At 34.9% G+C, this 13,282-nt stretch overlaps 1 protein-coding gene across 1 annotated transcript in view; it reads right to left on the bottom strand.

Moving 5' to 3' along the window:
- KLHL4 (kelch like family member 4) overlaps positions 1–13,282 on the bottom strand; it is a 45,701-nt gene that overhangs the window by 17,220 nt on the left and 15,199 nt on the right. The window contains exons 2-3 of the mRNA XM_075054589.1: positions 3,300–3,473; positions 2,706–2,842 (exon numbers count right to left, since the gene is read on the bottom strand). Coding sequence (XP_074910690.1) covers positions 2,706–2,842; positions 3,300–3,473 — 311 coding nt within the window. The remainder of the gene's footprint in view (positions 1–2,705; positions 2,843–3,299; positions 3,474–13,282) is intronic.

A 13,282-nucleotide genomic window follows, 5' to 3' on the forward strand; every position in this document is an offset into this window, starting at 1 on the left:
AGATCTGATTTTGCCTGAAAAAAAAAGTAAAATAAAAAGCAAGGTGTGATTAGAGAAAAACCTTTCCTAAAATTCATGTATTAATTAATAAAAATATATATATCATAAGTTTATATTGCACACAAGAACTTCAGCGTCAAAAGCTAGGAAATGCCAGCAGTGTGTGCAGGAAACCTGATTTCTTCCATCATCTACTTCTGCATTTAAATTTTTAAGGAAATTATTACATGACGTGGCAATTCCTTTATGTTCATAGATAGACTGAAAGATGTTAATTTTATAAAATCTTCCTTTCTTGTTGTTCAGTGGATGGCTCAATTCCATAGCTGACACACAGCACTAAAATCCTATTCTGAAAAAAGAACTGTAGGGAGTTTTATGACTGCATTTTCCATTTATCATTACAACATCCAGTTGCCTCAGAAACAGTAATTTCTTTTCCAACTTCTTCTGTGAAAGGATGATACACACCATCTCCATTTGACACATGGAGAAGGGTGGTATTGAGAGACTACAGTCAAAATTATCATCACAGTAGAACTGTAAGAGGTTTCTTGTCCAAAGTTCACTTCTGATTTATGTCAGGAGAACATGTAAACAATTCTGAAAGTTATAGCTTTCGTCTCTGAAAGTCACATTTATATTTCGTTACCTAGGAAAAAAGTAGCACTCAGTTTAGAGGCTTGGTTATTATCGCATGAAAACCTATGGCAGAGGCAGTAGGAAAATTCAGTTTTCCATAGCAGTCTTCAGCAGTCTTACCTTAGCAAAACCCCATCTCTTTCTCATGTCCCTTGCTTTGTAACTTAAATAGACCTTCCAATTTCTGCAAGAAATGAGGAAGGGCTGGCAGGATGCAGAATAGGGCAATGTTTGGGTTTGATTCTTACTACACAACTCAGAATAGTTACTGAATGTATATAGCAAAACTGGTTCATGTTCTTGTAAACAAAGACTGCAATATAATGCCGCAAAGCAAAGGATGAATCCTGATTTCAGAAGCAAACTTACACTAGTTCATAGTCTGGCATTTGCTTTTGGAGTCTTATATATGTTCTTTCATACAGCTTTGCATTAAGTAAACTGAGAGAAATGAAATTTAATCAAGTGGGATGATTTTGAGATACATGTGGATAATAAGCAGCCCACCGCCCAGCTTCTTTGTGCTTGTACTAATCTATTTCCTTGGGTAATGTATGCTAATTCAGTGCTACAATATCACTGCATTATAGCTGTTATGCAGCATTCCCTCTCGCCCCCTGTATTTATCCCCTTGGTTGTACCCACAAACAGGGTCTATTTTGTGTATAGAAACTTACATTTCTGATCTGGATTGCAGATTGCTTAACCTTCTCAAAAGATTACTCTCTGTGCAACAGTCCAGATCTATGAAGTGCCTTACCTAGCAAGTGAAGAAGTCTCCTGTTTTTAACGTTTATGCTAATGCCAATATGGTGAATATAATGGGGGTCTTTGTTTTACTTTGTGTTTTGGGGTTTTTTTTTAATTATTTTAAGCCCTTTTAAAGTACTGTAAAATATCAATAGATACCTGTGATACATCTTCCAACCTCCCCATCTTAGTATTGAAATGGTGTTATTTCATCCAAAAGCAAACAAGCAAGCAATGTCCTGTGTGGGACATCAGATGACAATGATCTAGTGAATGTTATTGATAATAGCATTTGGCTGAGGGGATTGATCAGTTTAGGAGTAAATGTTCATAAATTCAGAAAGTTGTTATTCTGGTCAGTTAAATATTGTAACTTCCTGGGGGGATAATTTTCTCCTTTTGAGACTTGGGCATTTTTTTATCACAGAACTGCACAGGTTTCCCTTTTACCTTTCTGGCTGGAGTGGTTGTCATCTGCATAGAGAGACTTGCCAAATACCAGAATATGCAGACTTCCAGAATCTGCATAGGTTTGAATGATCTGGATATTTCTAATTGTAATATATACTAACATAGTGGTCATGTTCTACAGCATTTTCCACTCTTCACTATAGAGCAGATGAAAGGGGTTTCACAGTTCTCTGACTTGGTCTTTTTGGCTATTTGGTTCAACTGTTTCAGATTCAGCAGTACAGGGGTAAGTGTTAAAAATGGGAGAAAAGGACTTAGGGAAAAAACATATATACAGCATTCTGGTATTAAAATAAAATATTTAATTTCATTAAGATAAAATCTCTTTAATTTTTCAAGAGAACATAAGTAAACCTTTTTCAGAATGTGATGGCACTTTCTTGTAGTAAAAGTTGCTCTGCTTGTGGGTGTGATCGTATTCCTGTTTTTCTCCAGTTATTCCTACTCAAGAACCTTGAGTGAGCCAAGTAAGTGCCACCCAGGCAGACTAGTTCTATAGCTACCCATGAGAGGAAGGCTCATAGTACACTCTTCTGTGTCACTGTATGAGGTGGGCAACAGGCAAAATATGTTCTTCTCTCTTTAAAATTCTTGAAATAATTTGTATCCAGTTAGAGACAGATGTCTAATATGAATTTATGTGTTAAATTTTCTGCATATCTTCTAGAATAAGTTATTATATAAAACACTAACATTTGTTCATCCTCTCTAGAGAAAGTTTTAAATCATGTATGCATGCATTTATGTACTAGTATGAAATGGAAGAAGCGACAATAATGTATGCATTGAATAGATTTTATCTTCCTTTACAACAATGATGTGGGTAGTAGAGGAAGAATTACCTGTGTAGGCATAGCGCACCAAAGCTTTCAGTGCATCAGGGTCTACTCCCTCCATCTTGATCTCCTCTTGTTTTGCTTCACGCACATCATTAGTAAACATTGCAGCAAAATAATCAGACACTGCACTGAGAACCAACCTTGAAAATAAAAGCATTTTAGGACTGCAAATTACTTCATAATCTCAATAGCAAGCATGAAATCCAGTATTATTATATAATAAATTGCGTGTGGAATAGAAACGTTATCTTTAGGATAGGATTCAAATCTGGTAGCAGTGAACAATAAAGTTAAAAGGGTAATTAGTAATCTAAATTTCTCCCATAGTTCTTGTTTGGGCAGATTTTCTTCACTGATCTTGCTGTAGTTTGACAGAAGTAAGAGGGGAAGATGGACAATATGAATGGTTCATATTTGAATTTCATTCTGTTTGAAATAATGAATATGAAATGTTGATCACATCATTTTATTCCATTGCTAGTTGATGCCCTAATTACAGTAACCGTGCATTCATAATTAAACAGGGTAGGCATAAATTGACCTAGCATTCAGAAATTTCAGGCTTTGAAGCCATGTGAACAATACTGGGAAATGTACCTGTGAGCTGGAATCTTTTGGTCTCCAACTATAAGAAGAACATCACACAGCTGCTTCTGCTGCAGATAATTTTCCATTTTGCGGAAAGTTTGCTCTGCGTGGTTTGTAGACTGGAAATACTCATCTGAGCCATTGGTGTTCATTCCAAACAGTGAGCTGCTGGTTGTTGACAGCCTGCAAGGGAAAGAGGCAGCGTGATGAGTGTAGCATTATAAATGCTGATTACGTTCTTCCTGTAATTTTTGTTCAAATGGCAGTACAGAAATGTTTAAATTTACAAAGCTTTTATGATCCTGGTCTTACTATGCTTTCTTTCATTTTTTTTCTGCTTGGTATCTGCAAGTTTTCATTTATAAGGCTGCACATAAACTGTAGTTTACTACAGTTACCTGTAGTAGGTGGTGCTATGGAGTTTTCCAGTTCCTAGCAGTTTTGTGTCAATGATGCACTGTTTGTGGAGCATTGACAGGATAAATGCAGCCTCCTGATAATTCACAAACAGAATACATAAAAAACAAACCTATTTTGCTGTGATACTAATAGCTAAAATATCTTGTGGTATGAAATTTTGGATATCACGTGTCTTTAGGTCATATTTCTGTTTCTCTTCATACTCTACACATTAAATTACATTACTAAATAGGAATGAATCAGAAGACAATTTGACAAGGACCATATAATTCTAGACAAATTACCAAACTCAAAGCTAATGAAATCAGTACATTATATAGCCTTTAGAATCTGAATGCAAATAATAAAGACAAACTAATTTCTCTGCCTTTTCATGGAAATGCAGGTTATAAATATACTCCTCCCACTCCAGAATTCTGTTAGCTGTCCCACTTATAAATACCCACACTGTTTTTTAAGACATCATTCACTACTGCCTTTTAATATGGATTATGTTGCAGATTGAAACACCTTTTTGATATTTTCTTAGAAAAATATTTATTTTTATATTCATCTGTTTTTAGTAAAATAGTAATGCATTTGTTGATACACATGTATATCACATATCTTCACCACTATTTTAGTTAAATATTTTTTTAGAAAAATGTTTTCTCAGTTTAATATCATATATTATTAAAATGTAAAGCACCTACTTTTTAAATTTCCAAGCCCAGCTAGGAAATAATGGTAGCTGCTTGATTAAATTTACTGATTGTCTTTGATACTGTTAATACATATTCATAAATTATTAGGAGAGATAAAATCTCTTCATGAAATTTACGTATTGTATTTAGCAGAATATTGGATTATGTTCACAATTGAACATCTAGTTCAGAAAATACAGAAATAAAAAATGGGTAAATCAGGTTAAATCAGTAATTTTATCAGAAAAATAGAGATAAGGTAGATCATACATTTTCAAAGATCATACCTCATTAAATAGCTAATCAGAATTCAAGGGAAATAATTAGAAATCAAATTATAAAGTAATATTGAATTGAGGCACGGTAGAGTTTTCTGTCCCCTCCCCCCCAAATACAAGAAAGTTACTGTACAACAGAGCTTTTCAGAATGGTATAGAACAAAATCTCGGTTGGTATGGCTATTGTGTGGCCGGGTTTTTCCAGACATATCTCTTTTTTCTATCTGAAAATCTACCAATACTAAGTTTTCTGGATTTCTGTACTGCATTTATAGACGTCCCACAGCCCATTTGGAATATGACATCTTTGGGGCACTGGTATGTCAAACCCCTCAGCTCCCCAGTGTATTTGATGTCTTTCAGATGCACCAGAGTTCAACATATTCATTCAGGCCTGGCCCTGCCAGACTCGCTGAATCTGTAAGATCATTTACAGTCTGTGGAGACACGTTTTTTCTGGTATAACTGAGGTATGATGTCAGCCCTGAGGTGTATGTATGTGTCACCTGAAAAACAGCAGACCTGATGCATCTGAAATCCTCGGATGCACTGCGCGTGTGCACTGTATGTGCACGTGTGTTTGTGTCTGGGCAATCTCAGATTATACTACTAATTGCAAACACATTAAGATATACCAAATAGTGCAATAAACTGTCTAGCTTTCTTTTGAAACTCTTTATTACAATTTCAAATACATTTTATTTTGTGGGGTTTTTTTTAAAGAAAAAGGGGCAAATCAAGTTCACCTATAATGTGTATCCTTTGTACTTTACAGCTTACAAAAATTAATTTGTCTCAGTGAGTTTAATGACTATACTTTTTTATTTGTTTTCCTTCAATGCTTCATTGAAAATGAAGAAGCTGCAAAATTGGATTATATGCTCATTAGTTTTGCATCAGCTACTTGATGCCAAATTCATACTCTGTAACATCCTTCTTTTGCTCTTTACCTCTTAAGCTTTGTTTAACATATTTCAGAAAATTATTTTTTCAAAAATATTTTTCAGATTCATTGTATCCACTCTAAGTACTGTTTTTAATATATATTACACTGCACTTACCCTTGATGTTTGCAGAAATCAACTAAAATAATACTCAACAATCTCTATTGCAAATGCACAGTGCTAGTTTCCTGAAATAAATAATTTCACATAGTGTGTATGTATTTGTGGGTAGAGCAAACTTTTGTAAGCTGCAAATATTTACAAAGGGACTTAAGGTCTAATAATTTCCTTGGGTCCTGGGTACTTTTTTCACATGTTTTGTAGAGTGACCTTTAACGACAGCAGAAATACCACTAACATAATTAATTATTTCAAAGACAGAGGTCTTCCAAGACTAAAAAATACTGGAAGCAAAAAAAGTGCTCCATTAACTTTAATAATGTTATTATTATAATTGCTAGTTTATCTTCAGCAGCTGATTAAAAATGGTAGCTATAGTATATTATGGAAGCGAAAAATTAAATTCAAAGGTAAATATTTATATCTTATATAATATATCTATATATAAGATATACAAGATAAAATATTTCTATACTTTCCTTAGTGTACAACTGTCACTGCAGAGAACTCAAATATTGACCTTCAGAATATAGTACTGGGGATCAGCAAACTAAAGAAGGCAGAGATTAAAGTATCTTAAAGGAAGTCAGTGAAAATATCCTTGAGTCTGATGCTTTTATGTTGAATTATAATAGGGGATGCTCTGGACTGTAAGACGGAGATAGGCAAGCTAGCTGTAAATGTGCTAGTATGAATATGTCTACCTGTCATATCTTGTTCTATGTGGTATGGGTTAATGTGTCGAGAACAGCACATTAAGAGAACTCAAGGTTCACGTGAACCTACTCAGAAAGGAAGAACGTAGAAGGTGGAGAAATATTTGTCGTCTATAAAATGTGTACAAGTTTGGACAAACAAAATCTGAATATTGAATAATAGAAGTTTTCAAAAGTGCATTAGCCCTATAATGACCAAGGAATTAGTTTTCTACTACTTCCAAAATTATCAGTGAACTGTTATGAAGAATCAGAAACCCAAACAGCTTGAAGTCATCTTTGGGTTAGTGTTCGCTAGGATGCTGAGTTGTGCTAACACCATTAGCATTAGTAATAATGGTTTAAGAACACAGATTATCCTAGAGAGAGCAGAGATAAATCTATATTTGAATGATTCCAAAGTAGCTGAGCTCCATGAATTTAATCTTAGGTAGAGAGCCAAGTGAAATAATTTCAGGGTTTTTCTGTAAGGATTTGTGAAGGATAGTGAAAATATGGTACCATTTTTAAAAAGAAGAAACATGAAATTTTGAAACAGACAATATAAACTGAAAAATTGAAGAAATAATCAAAAAGCATTAAGCGTCTTGATGATAACAAGGAGATAAATACCAGCCAGCATGGCTGTTCAGAACAAATCATGTCATAACAACTTTTTTTTTTTTTTTTGACAAGATAACAAAGCTTACTGGGAGAAAAACATTAGTTGTCAGAAGTCATCTTGACTTTTGGATGACTTCTGACACTATTTCACATGACGTTTTCAAAATTGAGCTAGGATGACATGTTTTAAGTGTAACAAATACAAGAGATATGAATAACTGGTGTAGCTACACTTGAAATTTAGCAGGGATTCACTTTCAAAGGCAGACGATGTTCAGAATGCATTCCAGGCAAAATCTGCCTCTGATGCTGCTCCATATTTTTATTACAGATAAGCCTATGATAGAAGTGGGGTTTAATTGTTATATCAATATATGATAGCAAGTCACAAACTTTTTGGGAATAGAGTTTAAATTCAGAGAGCCACCTTTGTCCTTGTCATTGAACTTTAGGCAAATTTTTACTTTTCAAAGACCTGATCACACTTGCGTATGAGTAATTACCTGAATGAAGCACAGGCTAAGAAATGACAGTTGAGGTAACAGCTAGATTATACTGGACCCCAAACAAGCTGTGACTCAAAGATGATGTTGTGGAGGTAAAATTTCATGCTTTCTTTGGCTGGGACAATCGATGTGATGAGTTTTGTGATTCATTCCAGGCCTACAATTCTTTAAATTTCTAAATTATGTTAAAATTACTTTCTGTCTTCATAAAGTACTCTTCATTAATCAGCACAGCACTCTTCATTAATCAGTATATAAAGGATAAATTCAATTTTCCTCATTATTTAATTGGAACATGATAAAACATAAATGCCATTTATTTGCCATGTCCTTTTTAAAATTCAGTATGTTCTTAAAGGGCCTCATTAAGTGTGCCTATGGCCAAAAACCAGAAAGCAAACCTGATAAGGAAGCTTAGAAGCATGATACTGCATGAAAACCAGGTGATGAAAAGCAGTATTTTAATTTTGTTGTTCTTAATAAAGCTGTTATTTATATTGTTATGGTGACTACTTCTCTTTTGGATATTTGTCGAATGTACCTATTTAACCTGCTATAATATTTGTGAAATTCAGTTTAATTAAGTAACAGTTCAGTTATAAGTGTCACTCACAGACTTTGATTTTGGATCACCTTACCTCCACACTGTAAATCATACCAGCCATCAGCAGCAAACTGGATACCAGTTAGAGACATTAGGCATCCTAAGGACTTTATCATAGCTGAAAGCACCAATGTGACTTCAGCTCTGTGGTGCACTGTGTGTGCTTTAGCAGTGACAAGGCTTGAGACAAAACTGCAACTTCATCAATTTGGTTTGTTTGTGCAGCAATATTTACAATGCAACTCATCATTTTTCTTTCTTTCATTTGTTTCTGCTTATTCAAGAAAACCGCAGTCAACCCCCCCATGGGCAGACTCTCTCCTATGCAGCTGTTTGAGCCCTGACCCTCTGTTGGGCAATGTCGGGGGGTTGGAGATTGAGAGATGCTGGTTTTCAACACGAAATCATAGGACCGTAGCATCTGTTAGAGATAAACCACATCAGTTGGCTGAGAAATAAGAAAAATATTTCAGTTAGAAAGCCATTTCTGAACAAAGGTAAAATAATAATGATAAAGTCGATGCACGTGTACTAACTGCTTGCTGATATAAATATACCACACCAGTAACTGTCCCAATCTCTGCCTTAAATTTTCTAGGGCAATTGCCCTCTTTATTATTTATTATTTGTAAATATAAGAGTTAAAGACTTTGTTGAAGTTTTTAGGGTATGGGTAAAAAACTTGGATCCAAAAGAGTATGGAAAATTGTACTATATGTTGATGACTGCTGAGGTAGTAACATTAACATGAGGTAGTAACAATGACAGAAAAAGATGTAGCAAAGCAATAAGCAATTGAAATATATAACTATTTAAGTTAATGGAGAGACTGCTGACTTCTACCCTATCTAAATTGAAAGTTCATACTGACAATTCCTTTAGAACTTGGAGCTCTTGAAACTGCCTGGTTTAATGATTTTTTATTGCTAGTGTTAGCATAAACCTGCCACTTTTCTCAGTTGGCATTAGTTAAAATAACTCTCCATTTGGGATTACAAGTATAAGTGTGCACATCATTAAACACAGGAGCTTCAACGTATCACTGAAAGTACTATAGCTGTTTTGAGTTTTGTTCTTCCCCCCAGACATGATAATATACAGATGAATGCCATTATGATTCATATCAGGATGAATTTGGGTTATGATATTTTGAATTCTCCTATGAATAGAAAGCATGTATTTGGTGGGGTAATTCCACTGGAAAATAGAGGCTGCAACCAAACCGCAGAGCCCCGGGGCACCGTACAGCCCTTTATGCTTTATGTCAGCTGTGGCCACATCATGATTTCATGTTACAAAGAGGGGTAGATCCAAACACTCTTCCCAGGAAGCTGTTTTCCTTTCGAAATTGTGTATTTATTTTTTTAACAGAGGAGGTTAATTTAAAATTATTTTTCAGGCTCACTGCAGTGCAGATTGTTCTTATTAGCATCTGTACTCCCTCAGTTGTTGATCTTCTGCTACTGGGAAAACAGTTTGTTGAAAGCTTCATGCATTCCTTTATTGGCATTTTGTGTCTACAGTAGAGTTCTATGCTCACAATTTGCTTTATACAGATAATTAAGAAATGGGATATTCCTATGCACATAGAAAGTAGTTTCTGTAATCTATTATTGTGTAAAAGCACAGTAAGATCTGGTCCAGATCTTCTTTGGTCTCACTATACTACTATGCAAATCGTTTTTGTTTATCCGCTGAAGACAAACATTTTAAAATTTCACTGTTATATAAATGCCTACTCAAGAGTCACCATCTATGGGATTTTGTTCCTGAGTTCTGGGGCTGAGTTTTGAAAATTGCTCAGCAATTTATTGCAGACCCATTCACAAATTTCAAGTGACATTAAAATTAGGAGTCAGCTGGCCTCCACTTCTCATAAGTCAGAACGATAGGTTGGGAAAGGCCGTGGAGCAAGTCTTATTGGCCTCAGGGGCTTTGCGTGCAGCGCCCCACACTGCCTTCCCAAAAGGCCTCGGGGTCATCGTGCAGCTCCACTGGGAGCAAGATCCCCAGCTCCGAGGTAGCTGCCCAAAGTGCAATATTCGTAGGCTGAACAAAGAGGTTTCTAGTGAGCCAGTTTAAGTTGTTCAATTCACTAGAAGGACTGTAGGAGCAAAAATTAGCAAAACTTTCTTCTGATATGTGATGGCCATTGGATTACACAGTATAACGGGACTTTATCACAGTGACCTGCCAGTGTTAAAATTTGTAATATAGTAGGAGTTTTCAATTTAAATAATGATTCCCTTCCTGATTCAGACTAATCTGAATGTGAAATTTTACTATAAAGTTTATAATGGCATGACTTAACACTTATTTCCATAGCGTGAGCTACTTTCTTAAAAATTGGAGCTCTAGCAATATCTAATCAGTCTGGAGAGCAAACTGCCTGTACGTCCATGAGTGTTTTATTATAATAGATATACGTCTATATTCAATGATGAAGTGAGTGTCTCAGAGAATTCATTTAAAATAATGCCATCCTAAATCACCATTCAAGAACGTTATACTCCAGGAGAATTAACACTGTATTCATTTACATTATGTAATAGAGAATTATAACTAAGTGAAATGTTTCAGATAAAAAGATAGGAGTATGTATATTACCATCTTAAAATTCACCTTTGTTCTGATAATGCCAAATGTAGTGGGGGCTACTTATCTCAAATACCCAGGTGCCTTTTTTCTCAAATCATAAACAATGCTTGTGTTCACTTTCTACTTTTTGTTTGCATGTATATAAAATCTAACATCTTACTATTCATAGATAGAAAGTTTCAAAGTAGGTATGTTGAGATTCCAACTGCTGAAAATTAGTTTAGAATTAATCAGATGTAAAGTCTGCATGCCATTCCTTTATAACTACCTTGAAAACTACACAAGGTTAAGCAAATGCCATATAAGGATAAGGAAACTACAAAAACTGAATTATGAAAATTGAATCTTGCTCTGTAACTATGGTTCATCAGTAATAAAATCAATTTCCATGCACTCATATCAATAGATGTTTTTGAACTAACTTAAAAGTTTGATTAGAAAATACTAGGTTAAATGCTGATGTAGGAAGCAGCAACTTCATAGAAACTGAAGAGGCTAGCCATGATGTTATTTATACTAGTGATGATTAGGACCTGTAGCCATGATTTACTATAGCAACCAAAAGCCTATCCTTTTCTCTGAACCAGCATGCTTAACCATTAATTTAGCCATTTAGCCATTTCTTGCAGAAGAAGGAAGTATTTCCCTGCATGGTAATATTGCATGTCTGGCATGGTGGATGTTGCTGTATAACTCATTTTTAAACAACATTATATTTTAATTAACATTCATTTTTCCTAAGACAAATGAGAAAATCAATACTAAGTCATCGTACATTGACATTTACAATGCAAGACGTGATATAATCTAAACTATGAGAAATATTTCATTTTCTTGATTAACACAGACTCCAACTGTACAAGAAGCATTTTGCAGACATCACTGCAATGCACAATGTCTAATCTAATGCTTCTGTTACACAATTATGTTGGAGGGAAATTAAAAGTCATGAAGGAGAAGTTCAGTGTGGCTGACTACTTCTTGCTCAACTTTCTTGTAGCTAGTTGATAATATTGTTAGATAATTTAATAGCCGCTAGTTGATAATATTGTTAGATAATTTAATAGCCTCTTTCTAAAGAACAAAAAAATGACGTGACCAGAAGGCATGATATGGCACTATCTCAAGCTGTCAAAATGTACAAAATGAAAAGTAATGACTAAATGCTGGACATGAGCTTGTGGCATTTTTATTTAGAAGACGTACAAAACAAAATACAAGCCAACTACAAAAAAAAAATGTTTTAAATCCAACCATAACTATTGCCAGATGAAACTAATTAAGTCCATGTTTCTTATGTCATTAAGCACCTTTCAGAAAAACTCCTGATGGGAGAGATTGTGGGGAAGAAGACCTGCTTTATGCTATCCCCTTCCACTGTTGTTGGCAAAGGTGGAACAAAACAGATATTAGGAGATACAAGTATAAGAAAAAATATGAATGTGAAGTGGTTCCATCTCCAGTGAACACAATTTTGAAAAGCCAGAGAGTAACAGTCTCAATAGCAACTATCCTTGGCCCTATCATTTTGAGCTTTGCAGCTAATCAGATATGGATACTGCTGTGAGATTTAAGATGTCTTGATTTATGAAAACTCAGACCACTACCATAACACCTTAATACATGCTTCTCCCTTCTTTTTTTGTACTTCATCAAATGCAAAGGGACTCTATTCTTGAGCTTGCCATGACCAGTTCATTTTTTGCATCTTTTTCTTTTCTACTTTCATCTGTTTAGATTTTAACTAAGCAATAACAAGACTTGTGTTTCACTTAAATGGGAAGATGTGATAATCCCCACTTCAGCTGAAGGCACCACTTTAAATTTCACTTCACTATACACGATACTTCCCCAGTCATGTAAAAAACTACAGGTTTCTTCCAAAATTTCTCCTCAACTGATTCAGCAGATCTGCTGGATACCTCATTCAAGGCTAAACACTAATGCAATAGGAAAAAAAAGTGTGATTTTTAACTTATATAGCCAGCGTGCCCTGTCATAATTACAGATTTATTAGAAAAGAGTGAGAGACAATGTCTATAAAGGTATGGTGAGCCTCTCAGGTAGAAAGCAGACTTGAGAGATAGTCTGAAGCTTTCTATTCTATAAGGTTTTGCTAGCTACATAATTTTATCTGTGGCTAATTCCCCCCATTTCTTAATTGTGTAATTATACCCTGAGAGTGTTTCCTTCTGTTATAGCCAAGTATTTCTATGCGTTCATGGGTACAGATATCCTGATAACAAAGTATTCTCCAGCTATTTGTTATCTTCTGGTTTTCTGTGTCAGAAAACATAGCTCAAACCTAGGTCTGGAAAGGTATTAAAATAACCTGCTGTATTCATATCTGGCTCAATTGAGTGGATTTTCTTTCAAGTCAGTACAATAAAACCAGCATACTCTGAATACCCTTCCACATATACTGGAAGGAATTGTTAATGTTACAAGTTATGTAGACTATTGTGCTTTATCTCCTGCTCTTAGCCCTGGTCACTGACTTTCACTTATTTAATATCTGAG

The sequence above is a fragment of the Buteo buteo genome, chromosome 22 (assembly GCF_964188355.1).
Source record: "Buteo buteo chromosome 22, bButBut1.hap1.1, whole genome shotgun sequence".
Classification (NCBI taxonomy): Eukaryota; Metazoa; Chordata; class Aves; order Accipitriformes; family Accipitridae; genus Buteo; species Buteo buteo.